General features: G+C 30.6%; 1 protein-coding gene across 2 annotated transcripts in view; it reads left to right on the forward strand.

The window, feature by feature from the left end:
- Window positions 1–25,659, forward strand: part of klar (klarsicht) — a 289,070-nt gene that overhangs the window by 115,215 nt on the left and 148,196 nt on the right. For both annotated transcript variants that reach the window (XM_040724997.2, XM_040724998.2), the window contains exon 2: window positions 21,935–22,329. In XM_040724997.2, the coding sequence (XP_040580931.1) occupies window positions 22,103–22,329 (227 nt within the window). In that variant the 5' untranslated portion in view covers window positions 21,935–22,102. The remainder of the gene's footprint in view (window positions 1–21,934; window positions 22,330–25,659) is intronic.

Genomic DNA, 25,659 nt, shown 5'->3' on the forward strand with positions numbered 1-25,659 from the left:
ACGTCAAAATAAAATATAGGCTTATGTTAATCACACAGAAGGTGCTGCGAAAAAATTTCTCAATGCGCAATTTTTTTCAAAAACGACTAACCACAAGCTACAGACATGCAGAAAATATAATATTTTTTAATTTGCTCAGGCCCTATTTTTTTATACCAATTTAGTATAATACAGTTTTAAATTCGTCAGTACTCTAGTACCACAATATTAGTGGTTCACTGAACAACACTAGGGCTGAACATTGAGCGTAAAATGTGCATCATTCAGGCTTTCTGCTCTATTTTGGTCGCCTGAACTATACACATAAAAAATCTTTGATTGGCGTACGTTTTGTACATGGTGCTCCAAAGACATCTTTGGGCCTCCAGGACCAAAGCTAAAACAAAGTGGCGAAACGACTACAATACTTTTAACAAATTTTATTGGCTACAAGAAAACTTTTTTGTCCGCTATGGGCACTCAGATTATTATCATAAATTACCATATAGGGACTATTTAACGTCCGACACGACTTGTCTGCAGATGCGGCAAAACTCAATAGGATTTTAAATGATAATTTTGACTGAAAACATTATGAAATGCGAAAAATTTAAAAGTAAAGTTTATAACACAAGAAAATGATTCCACGGAGTATTTTGAATTAATTTACAAAAATTTGACTGCCTCTAAGTTGTTTAAAATTTGAGATTTTGCAGGCTTTGATTTAAAATAAGGCGCCCTAGTAGCTATTCTTGTACATCAAACAATCTCCATAAATTTATAAATTATCCTTCAAGGCAGGTTAGGTAAAAAATTAATGATACGTCACATGGAAAAATGTTTAAAGTGACGTCCTCTTTCATATCTGATATTTCAAAATGGGCATCTCGCGAAGAAATAAGTTTTTTTTGCAAAGGAACTACATTTGGATAATAATTAATCACGTGGACGACGTTTTGTTTTTAAAAAAATGAAGAAATGGAGTTAATAGAATTTTTAAAGAAATCAACGGATAACTGAATGAACGGACAAAGTGTTCAAGCCTGTTTTAAATCAATCTGGACAGAGAAGGTGTGGTCCTTTTTTTGTAGATAAAAATTCATGTTTTAAACGAGAGGAAAAAACAAGTAATCAAAGTTGATTGGGCATGGGATCAGATAAATAAATTCAAATAATATTTACTTTTTAGTTTGTTGTAAACATTTAGAACAGTAGTTGTGTGTGTACTGCTAAAAGCATTTCTTTAGGATGTCATGTTTACAAACACATACAAACAAATAATGATGTGTGGTTGTACATGAAATAGGAATTTGAAATAACTTGATTTTATTAAGAAACCAAATACTGTTGCATTTTGTGCTCATAGCTATGCAGTATACATATTCCATTTATGGTCCTTCCATCCGTTATTTGAAACTGAATGTATAAAGATATGAATCAAGTCTTTCACATTGTTTCTTTGAGAGGAACTTTTACATTTGACTGCTCTTTAAAGGTTTTTGTTGTTTAATTAAGTTTTAAATTTAATGAGCTAATTATACAATTTTTAATAGGTAAATATTATCTGTAGTGTCGTAACTACAAGAGTTGTATAAAATATGACCTTTACAAGGGGCGTCTGTACGTTTGTACTTTATAAGGGGTTTGGTTTTTAGAATTTTTTGAAAAAAAAAATAGAAAAATAATAGAAAATTAAATTTCACATATTAAATTATTTGAAAAACAATGTCACATATTAAATTATTTGAAAAACAATTTCAAATATTATATTTTTTCGAAAAAATATAAGAAATCCAAAGCATAAAGAATTCAATTCTTTGAAAAATAATTATTTTATTTTCAAAAATTCACAACCCCTCACATAAAATTAAATTTTTTAGAAAAAAATTCAAAAAATAAATTTTAAATATTAAATTTTTTGAAAAAAAAATTCAAAAATCCACAGCCGTTCAGAATTTTTTAATTTTTATATTTGGAATATTGACATTCCTTATTTGGGGGAGGGTACAGCCTCTCCAGCCCAGCCCCTACGGAGACCCCTGTTTATGCATGTGATATTTTGTTTTAGGTAGGAAGCAATCGAAAAAGTGCTTCCTTTATTTTACAAAACTGTTATAAATATTAATTAATTCTTAAGGAAGTAGTAGCATCTAAGTATAAAGTCACTACGTGTGAGTATGCCCATGAATTACGGAAAGTAACACGGATGATTTGTTGGCGAGTTATAAGTGAATACAAATCCTATTAAACAATGAATATATGTATTTCATGATGCTAAAATATTTATAATTAAACATTATTTGCCATTAATTAAATAATCACAATAAAATATTTAATTATGTTGTTTACAGAAAAAATTGTACAAATTATATAGGTAATTATGCGTGTGTGGAAAACTGCCTTGGGGAAAATTGCGTGTGATCATTAAAAACCACCGCGAATTCATCCAAGGAACCCATCTAATACCAAAAAATGACTTAGGTCATCGGGTTGAGCCTAGAAGTTTTGGTCTAAACCAAGTGTCATATGCCGAATTTCTATATTTTAAGAGCCCCTAAGCTATTTATTCCCCCTCCCTCCTTACCAATCCTCTCGATCCATTTCTTAGAAGATTGGATTGGATTTAAAAAATAGCAAGGTAATTGAATTACAATAATATAAATCACATTTGAAGCTACTCCCTTGGGGGATGAAACAAACAAACATGTTTAGATATTTGTCGTAAATAATATCAAGCGAATTTATTCTGTCTTATTATTCATCATGAAGTTTGAAAAAAAAAAATTCAGGAAATTTTCTCCACGACAATCTTCCACGTGTAGTTTTCCTAGTTCATCATTATGTAATATGATTCGATGTAAATCTAACTGTCAAATCAACTCTTTATGAGCCGGATAATTTAAAAATCTTGAGTAGAAATGCAAATGAGTCTTAATATTCAGCACCACCTACACTGTACGTTCCCTGATACAAGTGAGCAAATACGTAATAAGATGGGAAGAGTAATAGCATCAACCCCTTGTTGTTATAACTGTTATTTTACATAGTCAATTAGTTGCGTATATAACATGAGTTTTTGACTTTTTTTCTTTTTTTTTGTGTATATATTTTTTACTTATCATCTTCAAACAAAAATAATATAATATTCAAGAAGCATCAATTTTAAATGGGGTACAAAGAAAAAACTCTCTTCACATTTGTAGAATATAATAATCGTAAAAAAATTAAATCGAATCTTTCTAGAATGTATATGTATCTAGTATTAGAGTGGTCCTTAAATTGGTCTTGTTTCTCGAAATGTCTCAGAAGGAGAAATAGCCCTGAAATGTTTCTTTTCATACAAAAAATGAAGTAATATAAAATTTGAGTAATATTCATTTATGTTATAGGATCGGCACATCACTCTTCAAGTATCTAAGTGTAATTTTTTTTATATATAGTCACTATAAGTCACCATAGAGCGATGTGTAAGAAAAACTATATTAGATGAATACACAATCTTTCAAAAGTTTTAATAGGTTTTTCTTCTAAAATGTTTATTTGTCAATAAAAATAACAAATAAAGTATTGTTGTACCACGTATAGTGCGCTCTTTTTATATAAATATATTTTTTATAACATATCTTAAATTTAAAAAAGTGAATATTTTTATTAGATATAAAAAAGTAATGATCTTGTTAAATTTTATAGATTGAAGAACCAACCTAATATATCTACAAGCTATAAAAAGGTAGCATTAAAGATATTATGAAATGAAGAAAAAACATATTATCGTAGAACTAAATTAAATTAAAAATCCTCTCATTAATGTGAGCCGTTCATGCAATGCAAATAAAACCAAATAATAGTTCTATGTACATATATCGTACATTGGTCGGCTTAAATCTTAATGCAAACACACAAATCATTATTTTTTGCAAATAAATTTCTACAAATTGGTCAACTTAAATGGGCTAATGGATGAGTGGATCAGGATTGAAATAAATAATAGTGGTTGTTGATCATATCATGAATGATATATTGCAGGGTGGTCCGGAAATAAAGAGTCACATTTAATATCACTATATTAAGAGTATTGTCTGTACAGATGTCGTTAACCGAGTCAGAATTTTTTGCAACTGCTTGATGGGCTCCAGTTCACAAAGACCATTTTGACCCAATTTGGGACAAAAGCTTTTGTCTTGATCTTTAAAATCTTCACTTTGCAATGCTAGGATATCCAGAGTAATTATGTATTTCGGTTTTATATAACCGTATAAAGTCGCGAGTGCGAGTAAAAATTTTAGACCCTAATTTTAGATCCTAAAAGTTTCGGTCATTTTTTAAAAATTATGTGGCATAATTTGGATAATGTTTCGGTCATTTTTTAAAAATTATGTGGCATAATTTGGATAATGTTTCGGTTCTTGGTTCCAGGACCGAGTGAAATAATATTTTAGGTTATCTTTTCAAATCGTATCAAAGATCAACAAGTTGACTAAGACTATACTTTTGGTTGTTTTTATGAATCACGAGTCACTTCTGGAACTTTACACTGACTCACGACTCGATACGTTAAAAGAAAATATGTTTCTTACTATTTTGAGATCTGGATCCGAATATTTTCCGAGTTTTTTGATCTTTTTGAGTTTATTTTGTTTAGGGTTCTGTTAAACGTCCCGAGATACATCAAGAGGGGGGAACCCATTGCCTTTTCCAGTCTCAGCAAGGACTCCTTGATTGTAGTGGGTGCGTCGGATAAATATATCCGGAAGACGTTTTACTTTGTAGCTGCAAGTCAGTGTTTGGGTGTTCCCTCCAAGTTGTTCAATAGAATAGCAAGGCCATATAATGAGATATTTATCAATTGTTGGAGAATATTAAACCTGTAAAAAAGTGCAATCCATAATCTATAAGTAATTTAATTTCATTGATGGGACTCTAATTGCGAACCACACTGTATGTATCATAATTGAAGAGAATCTCAAAATTATGATCCGCGTAGGCGACCATTTTCTAGAAAATATTATTATTAATAACAATAATATAATAATCTATCTACATTTTAAAGAAACTTATATTCTTCATCTATCCACGTTTTCAACAGTTGTAAAAGAAAACCCGTGGATAAACATTAATCCACGTATGTACTCTAACTTATGTACGTAGGTGGACTCAAAATAATAATTACGTAAAGAAAAAAAAACCATAAAAATACTTACAATACGAGAACCATAAATCATGAGGATATGAGATTTACATACTTTTTAACGAACATAATTTGAGGATTCATATGGGTAATGACTTGAGAAAGTCTGGATCCATTAAAATCCTTTTCTTTGCAAAGATATATCATTCAACATTGTAGCAATGTTGTGTTATTCAGTACACCAGTACAATAATGATACCATGATATGTATAAATTTTAAATGGTTTTAATTTGATATTGGAACTTCACAGTTATTGAGACAAAAACAAAATGTATTGGTTTCTTGTATACCTGGTGTTATTAATGTTATTTGGGTATTGACACTTTTGAACGGTACTAAATATATATTGGGACCGATTCTTGTAAAATTGTACCACGGATGAAGCCGATTGTCCCAAATTTCCATGTTGCAAAATTTTGTTTCGTATAATACAAAACAAGAATACTAAATTCTTTCATAACTTCCTTAAATATCTGGACTCTGAGTTTTTGTCGGATTTCCATACCGTAAGCTAACTCTAGTAAATATGTGGTTTCTCAACACAAAAGTAATTTTGGGGGAATGATTTCCCCCAAAATTGAGTCTGTATAGCTCTTGTATTTTTCAACTAATTAATTATCTTCTATTTCTCCTAATAAAAGTTTACCTTAACTAATCCTTTAAAGACATTGCAAATTACAATTTAAAAATTTCGTAAAAATGCATTCTAATAATTAAAGCAGCCCCATTGAGTGATAAAAAAATTGTCCCACTGAAGAATTAAATAAAAAATTTTGTTTTGTATAAAATACAAATGTGGTCTTTCAACGCATAAGCAATTTTGTTAATGCTCTATCCCAAAATCAAGTCTGAATTATCTTGTTATTTGTCCACTAATTAATTAACTTCTATTTCGGTTAATAAATTGATCTGATTAATCATTTGAAAACATCGCAAATGACAATTAAAAAGGTCGAAAAAATGTATTCTCATAATTAAAGCCGGGTGTTTTATATTTATTTTTTTGCTAATAAAAAGTTAGAAATAATCCTTTGATAATATTGCAAATTACACTTCAAAAAGGTCACAAAAATTTTCTCTCATAATTAAAGAAGAACATTATCATAGATTATACCTATTTGAAAGGCCATACTATGATATGGGCTTAACAAAGTCTCATAAATCAAATTTATGTTCGAACTTTAGTTAACATTATTGGATATCTACACTTACCATATATGGTATACTCATAAAATTTGAATATAAAGTCCTTAACTAACCCAAATATATTTGTATTTATACGTTTATAAACTAAACAAAAATTAATTGGGATTTCTTCTTTTTCTTGATTTGAATTCAAGATAATTTCTGCGTTTGACACTCCACATATTTTGTTGACGGATATTTTAAGGTGGATTATGTTTGCATGTGAAATATTATACTGAAGTATAATTTGCAAAATATGCTCAGAATTCCTGATATTTATTAATGATAATCAAAGCTTGACAACAAAGTAATGAACAAACCAAAATCTATTAAATGCCATGTAGCTTATCATATTATGTAGAAAGAAATTCCAAACTTTGGATTAATGGTCTTTTATGGTATTTGCTCATGCAACGATTCCTTATCATTTCAATCAAATGTTGTTAGTTAGCTATTTTTGCAATAAAATAAATAATTAGGGCTGCGTATAGAACATATGTCATTTAAAATGTAGGTACTCTTATATAGAGCATTGGTGTTGGACTCGAGTAATAATTGTCGAGTTTGATTGGATTGATATTGAGTAGTGGATGTGTGAAGGCATCCGTATAGACAAATATATTTTTTTATTTAATTGAGATCATCTAAGTTCAATATGGTTAAGTGTGTTTGAGTGCTTTAATAATAAGGCAGTCAATTATTATTAATCAAAACTTATAGGTTGATTAATTTTAGAAAATATTTATTTGCAGAATAAGGAACTATTTCAAATGTTTATTATCTAAATAATCACTACAAAGCATGAATATGGGGCATGTACGTGGATTACCTATTAAAAGTATGTCTACAGACACTAGGACAGTTTTGTCATTTTGCGTTTATTATTGTTTATGAGTAGTCTGTTTGCTTGACAACTTAATACATCTGCGCCATCTTGCGCTTTTAGATAATTTTTTAGTCATAATGGTCATTTTTAGTTATGCTAATTAGTAGAGTTTTGGGCTTGTAAGAAAAAAGAAACCACAAATCAACACGGTAATCCTAACAATTTGAAGAATGTTTAGGAGGAGAGCAGCTTTGCTGTCATTAAAATAGACACATACAGCTGTTAAAGGGGAAGGAAATAAACAAGCACATTTGCTAGAATTACCCCAATGTCGATCCTTAATTCTACTCTGAGTCCAAGAAGGACGTACAATTCTAAACTTCCTAGCAACTCTCAAGACTCTCTCGTCTTTTATGAGCACATGCGTATGTTTAATCCGTTTTCGTATATATCAGCCATAGTTTGTATGTAGTAGATAAGGAAGTTCACTACTGAGGGATTAAATAATAACCAAGGCAGCTTAAAAAAGGAATTTCACTCTCACCAGGGCAGTGAATAAAATCCTGACATAAGGGCATGCTTAAAAAAACGAAAATCAACATGGTAACCCTGAAAATTTGAGGAATGATTGAAGGTGATCAGCTGTGACAAGGGGAGAAGGAAATAAACGAGAGAATAAGTTGGAATGACTCTGCTTTTTATCCTCAATTCTTCTCTGATTACAACAAGGACTTACAATTATAACACGGCAACAAATCCTCAGGGTTACTTTCTGTCTTTTATGAGCTCACACGAATGTTTAATCCGCTTTTAGATATAATTGAATCAATTTAGGAAAAGTTGTTCACTACTCTAGAATTAAATAATAATGACAACTACTAAGGAAAATAAAATACATTCCTCAAATTACCAATTCAAAAAAAAAAAAAAGAGACCCATTTATAAAAATAACAGGATTTACACGACTACACGAAGTTACCAACTACAAAATAACGGGTGATCTAAAAAAGTCAACTTATTAGCATCGCTGGGTAATTACATATCAGCAGCCTCTTGATCACTACCATTTATGATGTCGATGATATTAAGCTATACTTACATATTTAGTATTTTAATCATTTGAATTCGAGTTTCGTCGAGTTTTACAAATAATATTTCGGGCAGTTTGAATAACTTTCAGAAAATTGTCTACTTTAGTAAAGTATAGTTTTTTTTGTTTTTGTTTTTTCGAGTTCGGGTCGAATCTAACTCTATCAAACATATAAAGAAAAAATATTAAAAAACAAAGGGGAAATTACCTTCTACTTAGAGGTAGGTACAGCATATTTTGCAAAGTAGTAAGAGAAAATTTATTATATTTGTATAATTAATATTCATACGAAAAGGAGTATATATATGTATATGTACCTTGTACCTAACTATTTATAAATGTATGACTAAGGTGCGGTTAAAAATGTCAATGACATTACATAAACAAAAGTTTGCCATTTCATAAACAACAGAAAAGGATACAATTTGGGTTGAAACTCGGTCCGATATCAATTTTTTCCCCACTTCGCGCATACGTAATTTTTCTAGAAAGACTCTGACAGATACTTTGGTCGAGATATTGGACAACCGAAATTTAATCATTTTCCAATCACTAACTGATTTTTTCAGTATCCCACTTATATACAGGGAAGGGATTATAAATCCGGAAAATTTAAGGATAATGTAAATTACAATTTATTTCCGAAAATTAATTCGGGAATTCACAAATCTTTTAGTCTCACACGTGAAGAACATCACTCAAACCAACCACAGCCTCTTGCTTAGCCATGAAAATGGCACAGTCCTTGATGAGGAACTTCTCGGCCACTGCCTCCAGAATGGAATATAGTAGTTGCACTCAAATAAAACCCTGCTAACTTCATATAATCACATCATTATAATGATGTTCTCATTTGAAAGACGCATATGACCTCATAATATTTAATCTGTTTATGCCAAATTTTTAATGAAACTCATATTTTTACTTCATAAATGTATTTATTATGATATTTCATAGAATTATTTCGGTCAATCATAGGCTTTGAGCTCAAATAACGGGGATGAGTTTCAAATTCCCAATAATATTTACTATAGTATGAAACATTTATTTGATTTATCATACTTCAATTGTCACGATATGGCTCTTTTCAAATAGTATCTATCATATTATGTTTCTTTTATAATGACAAGGAATTTTTACTACCTTTTTTTAGTGCTAAATTTTATAAACAGAAATAGAAGATAATCAATTATTTGAAAATACAAATGTTACCCAGACACTATTTACAAAAATCATTCTAGTGTGCTTTAGTGCTGACGCACCACATATTATGTATATGTAATGGGGAATGGGTCCACATACTATGTCCTTGGCTATGTATAAATGTCTCATCATCACCCTAGATTTCACTTCTACCGTTCATTACCTTATATAGAAAATCGTTCTTTTTTCGGTTTTGTTTGTTTATTAAAGAGTAGTGAGAAATGGTTATTTGTGGTCATAGCCCATCATCATTCTCCTCAATTAGAGTGCCTATTCTTTCATTGTGCGACAAATGAGATCTCCCTAAAAAGTATCCTTTATATATATACACTTTGTAAAGGGTTTAATTGAAACAAAAAAAAAAAAAAATACGACGATCAAATGTAGTAGATAAGTGCGAAAGGCTCGAAGGAGTTCAAAAAATCTTAGCTATAAAACAATTACTTAAAATTCCCAAACACGTCACGAAGGGTTATAAAAATTATATTAGAATGGACAAACTAGGGCCTGTGGACAGCTCGTGACCGATAAATACTTAAGCGTGGCTTGGCAAAAATTTTCATGAAGCGTTATATTTAAATATCCGATTCTTGTGAACAATTTAATGTATTTTTTATTTTTTTCATCATTGATTTGAAGGTTAGTTTCATACTATTTTTAAGGTCGTTTCCGTCCTCCAAACCCTTTGACAATGTGTAGTTGACCACCCTATTATAATACCTTTTTATAGTATTGGTAGAGTTGCATAATATATGAGCCTAATGCATGCAATATAATTTTATATTTTGGATTCGGAAAATTGTTTTAACTTTCCAAAGCTGTTATAATTCTTGAAAAGGGAACATCTTAAGATGAAGTGATCATTAGTGCGTGTGCTTATGAATTACAGAGAGTAAGACTGTGGGTTTCTTAAGGAAGTGATAAGTCCTGGTTGGACTCCGAGTAGAATTGAGGATCGATGTGACTGTTAGATACAGAGTGGGGTTTGTGTAAGTACCCTTGCTCGCAGCTGCTCTCCTTCAAAATATTATTGAAATTGACAGGGTTACCATAAGTGTTGTGTTGTCCCTTAATTTTCGGTCTAGTTTAGAGTAGCTTTAGGACTGGTTCTATCGGTCTTTGGGACGCGTCTTTAGTTAGGACTGTCAGTACTATAATTGATTAAACAAAGAAGAAATAATGTTGAGTGACGTCATCAAAGACTGAACTTTATAAGTTTTTAGGACTGTAGTCCCTTCAGTCCTAAATAAGAACGGACAAAACACTAGATATCATGTCATTTTTGGGTTTTTATTTTTTATTTAGACATATCGGTAGGTCATAATTTATGAAACTTTAACAATCAATAGTAACCCCTCCTCCCAAATTAAGGTTTTTTTACCATAAAATTAAATATTTGTTGTTGTTTTTTTCTAAAATTTAATATTTGAAATTTAATTTCTTTTCCAAATTTTTCCCAAAAAATTTGATATTTGAAATTTCTCTCAAAAAATTTAAATATAATTGTTCAATAAAAAATTAATTTTTTGTGAAGAACATTGGATTTTCGAAATCTTTTTCCTAACATTTTATAGTTGAAATTAATTTTTTGAAACTTTTTTGTGAACAGCTTTAGATTTTCAAAAACTTTTGAGAATAGCTATAAATTTCCAAAAAAATTAATACTTGAAATTTAATTTTTAAAATTTATTGTTCGGATTTTTTTGAAAAAATTTCCGAAAATAAAACCCCCTAATTATAATCCTGCGGACGCCCCTGATAGTACTAGTATAGTGAACAATATTATGTACCCCATTTGGTCCTCAAAAATAAGGAATTCTTATTTATTGATGTAGTTCCATGTAAATTACTTTTCGTGCTAAAGGTGCTAACAATAACATGATGTATAGTACGTTCTTTACCCATGTATGTTGAGTTAAAATCCTCTGTCTATATCACCGTTGACTATTTATGTATCTATTTTATTATAATGAACCAGCTGTTTATCATGTCAGCAGGTGTTAATAGCACTTTACAGTCAAACATACATACATTTATCCATTCTATAAGTATCATACCCATTATGAATTGATGAAGATGATAGGAATAAACGGTTGATGAGAGTATCTACATACTACTAGTGTTGGGTTTTAGTATGGAAATCCTAGCTCGGTCTAGATTGGTCCAAAGGGAAAATTCGGTCTTGCTCGGTACCGAAAAAATATGTCTATACCGACTTTACTTATAACTTACAAAGTTGAAACAGAATAAGCTCGCATGAATTTTAATTCTGTCGTCTCTTATATGTATAAAGTATTTTTTTGAAAAATCAATGTTAAATAAAATGTTATCTCATGATATATGAGACCGAAAAAAATTGTTCCATAAACTGAGACCTAAAAATGTTGGTCCTTAAATTGAAACCAAAAAAAATCGGTCCACAGTCTGATACCGTGGTCTAGAACAAAAAATTGGTCAAGAAATAATCACTTAAGACCGAATCAAACAGAAAAAAAAATTCGGTGCTGGACCTATTCTCAACACTAATTCAAATATTGGACTCCTTATCTAATAAATAAAAAATCATTTTCTTAATTTGTTTTACTTAGTGATACATTATTTATTATATATACTAACCCGAGAAATTGGGTTTAAAGTACATAAATACATACCTATGTATTCCAATTTATGTTCTTGGATATATAGTATGTAATAGGTATGTTCCTATGTTTATGGGGAGAAAGGAAGTCATCGTGACTTGAAGAAAATCAAATGCATAATGAAATACTTTTTTACATTGAACATTTTAATCATTAGAAAATATTCATTTGACTTGTTAATAGGTACCGGGTGCAATGAAAAAATCTTTACACTTTCCATCTAGAACTTTATCAATATATGTTTCAGTCACCAGTTGTAATAGGGTTTGTCAATAAAATAAAAATAACTAATAAGATGTATTGTCTACCCTAATCATCGATGTAGCCCCCCATGGCAACAATGGTAGTGGCCACGGAAGGCCTTGCACCCATTGTGGATGAAGTCCTCAAGCATGGCATTCCGGCGCTGATTAACAGTGGCCTTGCGGTTGTTGATATTTGGATGACGGACGGTGGGGCCCTTGCACTCAACATGCACCCAAAAAGTGAAGTCCAATGGTTTGTCATCTGGTGAGTAGGGGCCACATTTTATTTAGCCAGAAAGGCAAGTTGTCCTCCAACCACTTCTGGGTCTTTTTGGACGTGTGTGCAGGCACACCCTCCTACTGGAACACCACATTCATGTTATGATTGGAACAATTTTACTCCATTCACAAAAACCTTGATTTATGTAGCAAAAACGAAGTTAAAAGATTTTTTCGCCGCACCCTGTAATGTTGTACATGACTCGTAGGGAACAGGGATATTTGTTGTCACAATACTAATATTTTTGTACCAGTAACACTACTAAACTTGGTTTTTTGATACTTTTAAATACGTATTCCACTAAAAGTATACAACAAAAAGGGCGTTTAGGGCATATACAGGATTTATTTTTGGTTACTAGCTCAGAAATTTCATTGGCTTATCAAAGACGATTTTTCTTTTTCCTTTGTTTCAAAAAGTATCATATTTAAACCTAAACATTTGAGGGGTTACCTCATCGAAATTAAAACCCTTTCCTATATGTATTTACCAAAGTTTTATTAATATAAATGAAGCTAAATTATTTATTTAGCGACTGATTATCTAATTATGGGTAAATAGTATTATAGGATTGATAAAACGACTTAGACAGCATATATTATTTGTGCAACAAGTGTTTGTTAGGCTTTATATAGGCTATATATCCTACTTTACAAAGTTTGACTAAGCTTTACCAAAATGCAAAGTTGTATCGGTTTGGTATAATCACCTTCTTCAAATTGAGGATTTGGAAGCTACGTGATAATATCTGAAACATCCACAAAGCTATGGCCAATATTACCTACATTAGTGTGTCTCATATTACACCACAGATCCATTTCATATATTTTATTATGTGAATAATAAATGTTCATCTTAGAAACTAACTTGCTACCACATAATTCTCCATATTGTATTTTATGTTTGTTCGAAGAGGATTTAAAAAATTTGTAAAAAAAAAAGGTCAAAATAATACATATATTAATTACCTACCTTCTTCACATAGGTGGCACAATTAGATTGAATGCTATATGTCTGAAAGATCATGTCATATTACTCCAGTTACTCCTGAATACTAAAGATAATATAACACTTGTGCTGAAAAGTACCGGGATTCACACATAGATGGCACTATTATTTTTTTATTCGCCTAATTTTCAGTTAGTACCAAGCTTCAAAGGACTGTTACTTAAATTTAATGACGATATGTTCTTTAGTTTGTAGATTATTCGGCAAAGTGTGAAGCTACTTTTGTTATTTCCAAAGCAATGGATCAAAAATAATTTCGTATTTTAATCTTTAACTTATGTTAAATATAAGACGATTAAAACCAATAAAATATTTTTTTTATAAATCTTTTGGACTTTTTTTCCTAATTAATAATTACCTACTTAGAGTAATTGCAGATACAAAATCATACTGACATCTCTTCACAATTACCAACAGTGTTGTTTCTTATGGAAAAAAGTTGCAATTTGGCATATTTTTCGTTGAATAATATTTAAAAAGGTGTTTCTTGGGTATATTGCATACGAGGATAAAGTAAATAAAAAAAATGATATTACTTTTTTTTTTTTAAACAATTTTTAACAATGTGTTAAAAGCATAAAAGTGAGTTAGTTTAGATTTTGGAAAAAGTATATGCACTTTTTATTTTCGTTTTTGAAAAAAAAAATGAAAAAAAAATATTTTTCAGAATTATTTTTCTAAAATCAACAGCTATTTTCAAAAATTTAATTTTTTGGAAAACATTTTAAAATATTGTATTCTTTTGGGTAAAAAAATGTTAATTTCAAAAATACACAGCTGCTCACAAAAAATTAAATTTCAATGATAAAATTTCTTGTAAAAAGCAAATATTCTTTATTTTGGGCGGGAAGGGGCTGTAGCCCCTCTTGTGGACGTCTCTGACTTTGTATCAAATATTTATGCTCTAAAAAAATATTTTACCCTTCAAAATTGTTTTGCATTTAATATCTCTAATAAAAGGTTGACTTTTAATAAACATCATTGTATTATTACACATTTGTAATGTAAATTGTGTGACAGTAGATTTTTTTATGTTCGAGAAGAAAAGGCTCTTTGTAACTATCTACTGTTGCAACTGCCTTGGTCTCCCCTAACTAGTATGTATTGTATTCTACACTTGAGTAGGAAGTAAGTTGAGTATATGAAAATTTCCTTGAGATTAATTCATATACACACATATATATGTATACATAGACAGATATTCTTATCTGATCCTTTTTGTATGTAATTGACTTAAGATATGAAGCAATCTTTCTCATTATTATTTTGATTTTTGGAAAGATCGACGCCGCACCCCATCCCACCAGCGTAGGTACGTAGATTTTTAGAAAAGGAGTTAATCTAGAAAGAAATGCTCATAATTCAATTCTATGACCTGAGAGTTAAACTTTTGTCTTCCTATGATGAATATATTAACAAATTTGTGATACATTAACTCAATAATTATGTGGAACAAAAATTAAAAATATAAAAGGAGAAACTCTCGAATAGTTTTTATTTTATTTAAGTTATAAATCAGGGCGTCCGTAGGGGGTGGGCTGGAGGGTATGTAGCCCCCCTCAAAAAAAAAAAAAAAAAAAATAATAATAATTTTACTTTTTAACTATTAAAAACTGTTTTTCTCAGGATGAAATTTTTTTATGTGGAAATGGGAGCAAAAATTTAATTTTTTCTTTATTGCTATGGATTTTTAAAATTTCTTAGACAAAAATTTAATATTTGAAATTTCATGTTTGAAATTTTTTGTTAATTGCTATGGGTTTTTTAAATTTCTTGGGAAAAAAAAAATTTGAAATTTCATTTTTGATCTTTTTTGGAATAAAAATCAATATTTGAAATTTTCTTTCAAAAAATTTTATATTAGTAATTAAATTTTGAATTTTTTTTTCCAAAATATAATTTTGAAATATTTTGTGAATAGCTTTAGATTTTTGGATTTTTTTTCAAAAAAATTCCTAAAATCAAGCCCCCAAAAAATAGATCCTGAGGAAGCCTCCGTAAATATAAACGACCCAATATTTCATTGACTTATTCTGGATAGTTATGGGTTAAATATTCATATCTATGGAATGGGTTAAGATAACTCAGATTGATAACTATAGTTTAAAGTCTTTATTTGCTACATAAGTTTTTATTTGTCTTTGATATGGCCTTTCAAATCGAATTATATTTTGTTCTTTTAATTATCAGTGTTCTGAACCGTTGATTCGTTGAATAGCTATTAGCTCTTGCATTGTTGTGTACACTCCAGAGTAATGATTCCATAATTGGGAAGAATGGATTGTTTTTGAACTTATTTTTCTGTTTCTTTTCGAAGGAAAGGTTGCTAGATACAAAAAAGGTAAAGATGTGAATATTTAGCTATATTATTTACGCTTAATAAGAATATAAACGCTTAAATTAACAAATTATATAATACAATATATGAAGCAAGTAATTTTTTTTCAGTTATTGAAAAATCTAGATTTAAAAAAAAATACGTTGTCATTTTTATGTTGTTACGTCACATATGAATTATATATATATATATAATTAAGAAAATTGGTTTCGAAAAAAATCGCGGAATCTCTCCATGATTACTCTACCATATGTTTATGATCTTACAAAACAAACTAGAAATACACGGAGGTTCTGCAATATTGTGCCTTTAACATTTGCTTAATTAGAATATTAGAATTAGAATCCAATAAAAATTCTGATAAATGATTTATATTAACAATTTTATTGTAAATTTGTAACCCCCTAACTTATGCTGATGACGTCAAAATAAGTCATTTTATTGGATTTATTTATATATATTATAGTGTTGGGTTTCGTTCTGAACATATTTGACAATTAGACATCGTAATAATTTGTGTAAGATTGACAAACGAAGCAACAGAGAGTGGGTCTGTCTTGTGGATAAATAATAAAACTCCCTAAATGACAGTAATATAAAGTATAGGGCACAGAGTATCCAATGTATTGTTGTCAAGCTATCGATTCCCTTGTCTGAGTTGATACGTCATGAATATTTCATAATTCATTCTTTTTGATAAATAAACGAAGTAATAAGTTAAAGTATACTTATGCTCTGTTTCCAAAAGGCCACAATTTCTTGTTTTGAAGTTTTGGCTATCATATACAAATATAAATGTAATAATACTTTTAATAAAATATTACAAAGTAATATTTTAAATATATATATATCTAATTCAATTTGAAAATTGTGGAGAAATGACACTGATAGTCGGTTGGTGTGATTGATATATTTGCCTAACTACTCAATGATTTCTGTCATTTTTTCTTGTTCCTTTTTGGAAAAAAGGTCGCGTTATACAAAAAAGGTAACAGCATGATGTATGTCACATACATAGAGGGCGCTGTATATTTTTATTTCATTGGAAATTAAGAAAGAATAATGCCCTTTTTAATCCATTTATGTTGCGTTCCCAAACTACAAACTGTCACACCACATATTTTTCTTTAGTTTAGCTCATTCTTTTTTGATTTCAAGTTTGATCTGGATCCGTCTCATGGTAAAATTCGGTCTCCACGGTTTGTTTTTATTTTATAATATTTTTACCCCCTTTATCACTGGGTTGAGTAAGGGTTCAAGGTTTCAGACTGGAATATCTTTATCAAAATATAGGTTCAGATCGGCGTAGAAAAAATAACTTAAGAAAAAATGGGGAAAAGTTCGGTCTCAGACCGGTTATCAACCTTAGTATGTATAAATGCTATTAAGTAAGCCCCCCTCCCTCATAAAGTCATTCACAATTATTAGTAGTATATTAGTATTATTGTTTCAAGTGTGAAATAAAAAAAATAATAACGTAATCGTCGTGATTTCACTCCAGAGATGGAAAACAGAATAATCATTTCTTAATCTTTTTTTTTATGACACGGATTTTGAAACGTGAGCAGTTGTTTTAAATTTGTTTTGTTTTTCTTCCTTATCCTTTAACCTCATTGTATATCAGATATATTATACAAATTCATAGTGAAGGTACATTAGTTTATGGCTCAATCTTTTGTCTCTATTTTTGTCATGTTTGTAGGGGAGTCCAGGGTCAGTTTCTCTCTCTCTCTCATCTGTAGTTGGTTTGACTCAAATAATTTGAAGAAATTTAACTCAAAATACCAACATTTGTTTGCTGCTATTTTTTAAACCCATTTTAATGTTTTCTACAAATTGCATTTGAAGGCAGACAGTCAAATATTGGGCCTGTTCCTAGGGCTAGAGGTAGTTGTAAGATTTAAAAAATGTTTAATTCAAGTTAGAAAATTAGACTAAATTATATTATTTATTTGAGGAACAAATAACCTAGAATGATTACGACATTTAAATTATAGATAAAAAAAGAAATCATTTATCAAAACCTCTTCAGGGCTCTGTTTTGTCTAATAAACATGCTTGCTGTTGCAAATCTCAAAGTGTGTTGCAATTGCCCCCTTCATATTGAGTGATCAATATCTTAAATACTCCTATACTGGCAATGAGCGGATTTAAATTTCGATAACAACCGATAGCAAAATAGTCAGTAATTATTCAAATTATAAAATTTACAAGTTCATTTTTATTATTTTTTATGTGTTATTGATTTTTCTAAAAATAAATTTTTTTTATGTTTAAAAAACTAGGGTACTAGCAACCTTCCCTGGTCTCCCCTACCAAATGTTTGTTTATGGCTCCATCTTTTGTCTCTATTTAGGTCCTGTTTGTGAGTTTATTATGTATTTATTTACATCATTTCATTGTACGTTTTGAGAGATGAAAAAGAGTGTACTTAGATTTATATCCCAAGTGCCAAGTTGTCATGAGGAGCCAAAATTAAGTTTGTATCTGTTCAAATATGGAATATAAATGTGCCTACTACATACATATGATTTGTGTATGTTGAAATAATATATTTTTCTTTTGGTCCTATATTTATTCTCTCTGTGAGAAAATTCCTTATGAATGAAAATGTTTGTTTAAATAATAAAATAATAGAAGTGAATATTTGGCATTCCAACCAATGTCTCATAAATGAGTATAAACATATATAGAGGTTTCCCATATTCAATTTAACGGTTATAGGATTGAGTCAATCAAAAATGAATTATAAAATATCCATTGCATTTTGCGTAGTTTATAATATTAAAGGAGATAATTATTATTGTTGGGTTTCTATCTAGAAATCCTAGACCACTCTGAGACCCTTATATTTTTTGTTGGACCAAATTAGTTCGGTCCAACAAAAAAGCCCGTTCTGGACCAGTCTCATATTTAAATTCGGTCTAAACCGCTTTTACAGATAAATTGTTGATAACATGGCATCTTATGTTTTTTGAAGTACATAAACAGAGATAACTCTCATTAATTTTGATCCCACCGTCTAGTATTTGTTTTAGAACTTATCGTGTACTTTTAAGATCTTTTGAAAGAAATGAATGAATGACAGTGGATCTAGAAAAAAACATTCTCTTTCATAGTATGAAATATATTCATATTCATAAAATTGGTGTACAAAGTGAAACCGAAAAAAATCGGTCCAGAAAAAATCACACAAGACCGAACCGAAAAAAAAATAATTCGGTGCTGGACCGAGTCTCAACACTAGTTGCTTGCAATAATTTATAAGATAATATATATATTTTTTCTTAAAAATAATACTTATGCTATTATTGTAACCATTGCTAGATTATAGGGACGCACGGTATTTTCTGTGTCGTAGTGTAAACTAGACGAGTTTAGCGAGAGTGGAGACTATGGCAAATGGAAATGTGCGTGAACCCTTTCTTTTTCATATAGGAATTTTTTATGGATTACATTTTTTTTAAATTGAAAATTAATTATGTACCAGAACAACGGCATTGGATACAAACTAGTGTTGAGACTCTGTCCAGCACCGAATTTTTTTTTCGGTTCTGTCTTGTGTGATTTTTTCTAGATCGATCTTTTGGTCCAGTCAATGGACCGATTTTAATTCGGTCTTACTTTATGGACCGATTTTGTTCGGTCTTATATATTATGAGAGACCAATTTTTTTTTCTAGATCAACTGTCATTCATTTTTTTTTTTTTTTAGATATCAAAAGTACAAGATAAATTCTAGAACAAACACGGTATACATATAAGAGACGCAGGATCAAAATTAATTTTTGTTTAAACTTCGTATAACGTCATTGTACTTGAAAAAACATATGATGTCATGTTATAAACAATTTATTATAAAATCAGTTTAGACCGATTTTTTTGGGACCGAACAAGACTGAATTTTTTCTTTGGACCGATCTAGACCGAACTTTTCATTTTGACCCATCTAGAACGAATTTTTATATGAGGCCGGTGCAGACCGAGTTTTTTTGTTGGACCGAACTAATTCGGTCCAACAAAAAATATAACGGTTTCAGAATGGTCTAGGATTTCTAGACAGAAACCCAACAATAATATATACGATGTAAAGTTGTTCTTGTAAAGGTTTTCAATACTGCAATCCTAAGGCATGTTACAATTTAATTTTTTTTTTTTTTTTTTAAATATTCTTTTTTAACAAAATAATTTTGCTCCCGGTACATTTTTTTACCTTAAACTGCAGCCCCTTAATATAAAACTAACACTGGTTGATAAATATTATAAAATTGTCCGAGGTACGGATTTTCAATATGCCTTGATAGACGGTCTTGAAGTCATTAGCATTTACATTTTTGTTGACATATTCGGGAGGGGGGAACGTGCAAGTTACTCTACACGATGTTCTTACATACGTACAAGACCGTGGATGTGATGATTTGCTTATCTAACACATATCTGTAGATTGGATTTCCTTCTTTACTTTTTTTGTCATTCTGTATACTTACAACCTTCACTACTCCTGTAGTGTTTAGAATGAAGTTGTCCACAAAGGTTTTGGTGCGGCCCAACTAGGCTAGAATGCCCTTGAAGTGTGTTCTAGCGATTAAGAATTTATAGAACCAATAAGTTTTTCATAAGGAGGTTGTTATCGCATAAGTCCACATCATATTTTTTCAACATCTGTTACTATGAAGGATTTATGCTCATAAAGTGTGTGAGAACAACAGTTGATGTGAACTTATGCGATATCAGTGCCATGAAGCAATCTATACTTATCTATAATGATAAAAATCTTATGTACATATAATTGGCATCTTAAAAAACTACGAAAATCATCATGGTAACTCTGACAATTTGAAGAGTGTTTTGAAGGAGATCAGCTACAATCAGCTGTGAGAAGGAAATAAAAAAAAACTTTGGCGAGGAATGTATATCCCCAATTCTACACTGAGTCCAACAAGGACTTACGATTATTACTCTGCAACAAATCCTCAAGGTTACTCTGAGTCTTTTATGAGCACACACGAATTTTCAATCAGGTTTTGAATATAATTGAATCTACTTATGAAAGACATTCACTTTCAATGAATGAAATAATTATGACAACCGCTAAGGATAAGAAAATACATTCTTCAGATTACCAATTTAAAAAAAAAAAAACCGGGCTACCCAGACATTTTATACGATTTCAATCACGACTTATCTATGTTGTTAGACTATGAAGTTCAACGATTCTTCTTTGCTTAAACTGAGTTAATTAAAACACTCTTTCCCTAGCTTGAGATTGTAAAGAGTTTTTTCTTATTGTAATGTAAATGGAAACTTTGAGCTGCTCATCAAAAACATCATATTTCAAGACTGTCTTTATCTTTTTGAGACATCTTAATTCGAACAAAGGGACTGTGATGAAATAATTCTTTACTAACTATCTCTAAATATCTTAATACTTTACAAATTCATTTGCATTGACATACCAATTTAATACACAAAGTTAGTAAAGAAAGTTTACTCTCTCCATCTTTTAGAGAGGAGTTTACTCACTACTATTAGTGGGGACGTACATTTCGTAGAGAGCGAATGGAAGATGGGAGCAGGAATTATGGTACAACTCAAATAAAACCCTTGTTAATAATACCCGCCTGTTATATGATTTCGGAGGGAGAAAATATATTACTGCTATAGAGAGGAGAATCAAACTTTAAAATGGCATTTGTACCGAAAAAAATTATAATTATAATGCATTTAAAAAAAATACACCATAAGTTTAAGATGTTAACACCGAACCGATCTCTTAGAGAATAAGCACTAAAGAAAAAAAGTTAACTCCTACCGTTTTTCCTTTTTCAATCATAAAAATGTTATTTCTCTCTACTTTTTACCCATCCCTACTTATTTCATATGATGTATAAAAATGTTAACATATTGATTATATTATATTATTAATTATTTCTTGTTTTATTTTACTTTTCAGGCACGTAGTCATGAACTATAGAAGTGAAGAGATGATGAAGATAATGCAGTGTCATCTCCATTTAGTAATAAATTAAGACTGCTTTAATTTGTATTTTTGTTTTGTTTTTGAAAACATATCATCATTGAATGAAAGGATTGAGTAAAGAACATATGTTACTTTAACAAAATGGGATCGTTACCCAAGGAATTATCATCAAGAACAACAAGTGAGGATCTTCATTTGGATGTACCTTCTTCATCGTCTTCTGAGGAAGATGAAGAGGAAGAAAAGTCCAGTAACATTAAGAAGAAGAATATGATCGCGAGTACAAGCAGTGGCAAAGGCAACACTACTTCTTCTTCTTTTGTTGTTTTACAGAACAAAAGACGGCGGAGTCGTGGTGGATTTCACAGGTTCGTTCCATTATTTGTTTTGTTTTGTTTGTTTATTCGTTTTTTTTATCACTGAGTCATCTTTTATGAAAGTAGACTTATGTCAATGAGTTCTAATACTATCTGGAGGAGCACAATCTCAACTCACGCAATCTAGTGTTGGGAAAACCATCGTTTTTGATGAGAAATTCCACTTGGTAAACTCATATGAACTTTGCACAATTATAATGCTATAATATTTGTCGTAGTTGTAATTTTATATCAACATCACGTGGTACTTTAAGCCACTCTTCAGTTTGTGGATAATATTTGAAATCCCAAAAAGTTGTTTTTGAGCAAAAAAATATGGATTGACTAAATATATACAGGGTTCGTATGCTAAACGTGGACGGAATGACTGATTTTAGAAAAATGTCACTAATTTTATTTTTTGATAAATAATTTTGATATTTTTCTGAACAAAACATTGAGACACGACCTTTGTGAACATGTTCACTCAATATGGCCACCTTCAGGAGCAATCACAGCCTCCACACGGTGGCGGAAAGCCTTGTAGGAGTTGATGTTGAACTTCTCTGAAAAGTTGTTCCACTCCTTCACATTGGCGACCCTCAGGGAGTCCACATTAGGATGAGATGTCCGGTTAGTCTCCCTCTCCAAAGTGCCCCACACAGCAAAGTCCAAAGGGTTCAAATCCGGCAAAGATGATGGCCACATGTCCGTGGTCCAAAAATCAGCCATGTTGTCGGCTTAGAACTTCTGGCATTTGGCAGAAGTGTGTGAGGGTGCACCATCTTGGGTCAACACAGTTGTCCTTTGGGTAGGTGGCCTTGAGCCATTGCAGTATGGTGAATCTCAGCAACTTGTAGTAGGCCTCCTGGTCGATTTTCTCCCAGTCTTTAAAAAGAAGAGAAGCATCTCCTTGCTTTCTGACGCCACTACCCCCACGACCATTATTTGGGCCAGATGTTTTGTACAGAACACCCCCTTGACCTCCTCTGGTGATCCCCCAAGCCAACAGTCGTTCCGACAGTTATAAACCTGGTCCACGGGGAAAACCTTCTCGTCAGAGAATTTTTTTACTGTGGATCGATTTGCCTTGATCCACGCACGAACTTCCTTGTAGCTCAGCAGTCTCCTTTCCTTCAGAGTGTCCGTCAACAGGTGCCGTGGGGTCCTTGTGTAAGAGAACAACCCCAAGAGGCGATTCATGGATTTTGTGGGGTCCTCCTTGATCTTCTTCTTCTTCAGGTCCCCCAGAAACTCAGAATCGCTTTTCAAGTTGTGTCCCCCCTTCCTTCTTTCCTTGAGACGTCTTTTCCATCCTTTTTCATCTTGGCCACCTTGAAAATGAGGCTCTTGGACCACTTAACAATGTCCATAATCTCTCCCACCTCAATTTTGGAATTCAAAAGGTTTGATATCCCCTGCCTTTTTGCTTCTTTCCCACTCATGATGAAAGATTTGAGAAATGTTTATTATTGTTTACTTATGCAGAAAGGACAGGAAATTCGGAATGTGCAGGAAAAAATTACAAAGCATCTCTATTTAAATTACATAATTAGCATTTATTAACAGTCCACGTTTTGCTTCCGAACACTGTATACACTTTAAAATCAATGTAAACAGATATGTTAATCGGTTTTCTAAAGTAAACTTTAAAAAAATTATTAAATTTATTATTTCAACTGATGAATTTACCTTTAAAAATAAATAATCAGTTTCAGTTCGTATTTTTACTTAAGAAAACCTTAGAAAAAACAAAAATGCTGGGTTCCTTCCGATCCACGCACAATGAATTAGTAGGATTTATTTTTTCCCAGATAAATTGTATTTGAGCAGGATCAAATGAAAGCGTTGTATCGGTTGGCGAGAGTAAAATTGTCGTAACTCAAATATTTACTTTATAAAATAAAGCTTGGAAACTCTACTTTTTTTTAAATTATGAATAATATAATTTTCCAATTTTTTATTATAAAATGGATCTGATAAATTCATTCAATATTTCTATTATTTAAGTAGTAAAATTACATATTATACTCTTACGAAAACTTATACCTATGCAACAACATTAATATTTGTAATCTGTGTTACGACAATTACGCCCTTAAGCCTCGATATGGAGTTTTTGACGAGTTATTGATTTTCAGGGGCATCCACTGGATTATATTTATGAGGTTATTGGAAAAAAATAATTATCCAAAAATTTCAAATTTTTTAATCTGTTGACAAAAATTTCAAATTTTTAATTCGAATCTTATATTTTTTAGACTTTTTTTTACAAATCTACAGCTATACTCAAAAATTTGATTTTGTTGGAAAACAATTTCAAAAATCCATAGTTATTCACCCAGAAATATAATTTTTTAAGAATTTTTTTCACAAATTTATAGTTAACAAAAAATTGAAAGATTAAATCTCAAATAATATCATTTTTTTGAAAAAATATCTAGTTTTTAAACTTTTTAGAATAAATTTCAAAAATCCACAGCTGTTCGCAAAAAAAATTCAAAAATTACAAATATTTAATTTTTTGGAAAAAAATTCATAAATCTTTTGTTATTCACAAAAAAATTCAAATATTAAATTTTCTGATCTTGACCAATAACCAGAGAGTAAGAACAAAATAATGTAACATTCAAAGTTTTTTGAAAAGAAACTCGAATCAGAAAAATCATTTTTGTACGTGGAACATCCCTTTCCGACTGTGATTAAAAAATGATCATGTGGGCCTCAACTTCTTATATGTATATTCCTTTTTTTACCTTGGAAAAAAAAAAGAAAAATTACTTTTTTTTATTATTTATGTATTTCATTATTTTTCTTCTACAGAGCATAATAATAATTACCATTTTAGTTATATGAATGTTGTAGGAGATAGTTCTAAATAATAGCGATCTTAGCCATTAGTCCCTAAAACATACACATTGGTCTTTAGACTCTATAGGAGATATAATTTTTTTGTCTCAGTCCGTTTTTAAGTGGTTTTTTAGACAGATCTGAACCATAATTTTTGTCAAGGCAACGGTCTCAAATCGTTGAACGAAATTTAATCATTTTAAAATCATGAACCGATTTTTTCCTCTTCTTAGTTATACATATTGTACAAATATGAACAGTGATGAAAATCCAGTGTAGAAAAAAAGAAACCGAAAATCAACATGGTAACCCCTACAATTTGAGGAATGTTTTAGAGGAGATCAAATACTATCAGCTTTGACAAGGGGAAAAGGAAATAAACAAGGCCATTGTCAAGAATTACGCCAATATCGATCCCCAATTCTAGCCTTTTTCAAATAATGACTAGCAATTATAACTGTGCAATTAATCCTCAAGGTTCCTCTCTGTCTT

This window comes from Lepeophtheirus salmonis, chromosome 14 (genome assembly GCF_016086655.4).
Source record: "Lepeophtheirus salmonis chromosome 14, UVic_Lsal_1.4, whole genome shotgun sequence".
Classification (NCBI taxonomy): Eukaryota; Metazoa; Arthropoda; class Copepoda; order Siphonostomatoida; family Caligidae; genus Lepeophtheirus; species Lepeophtheirus salmonis.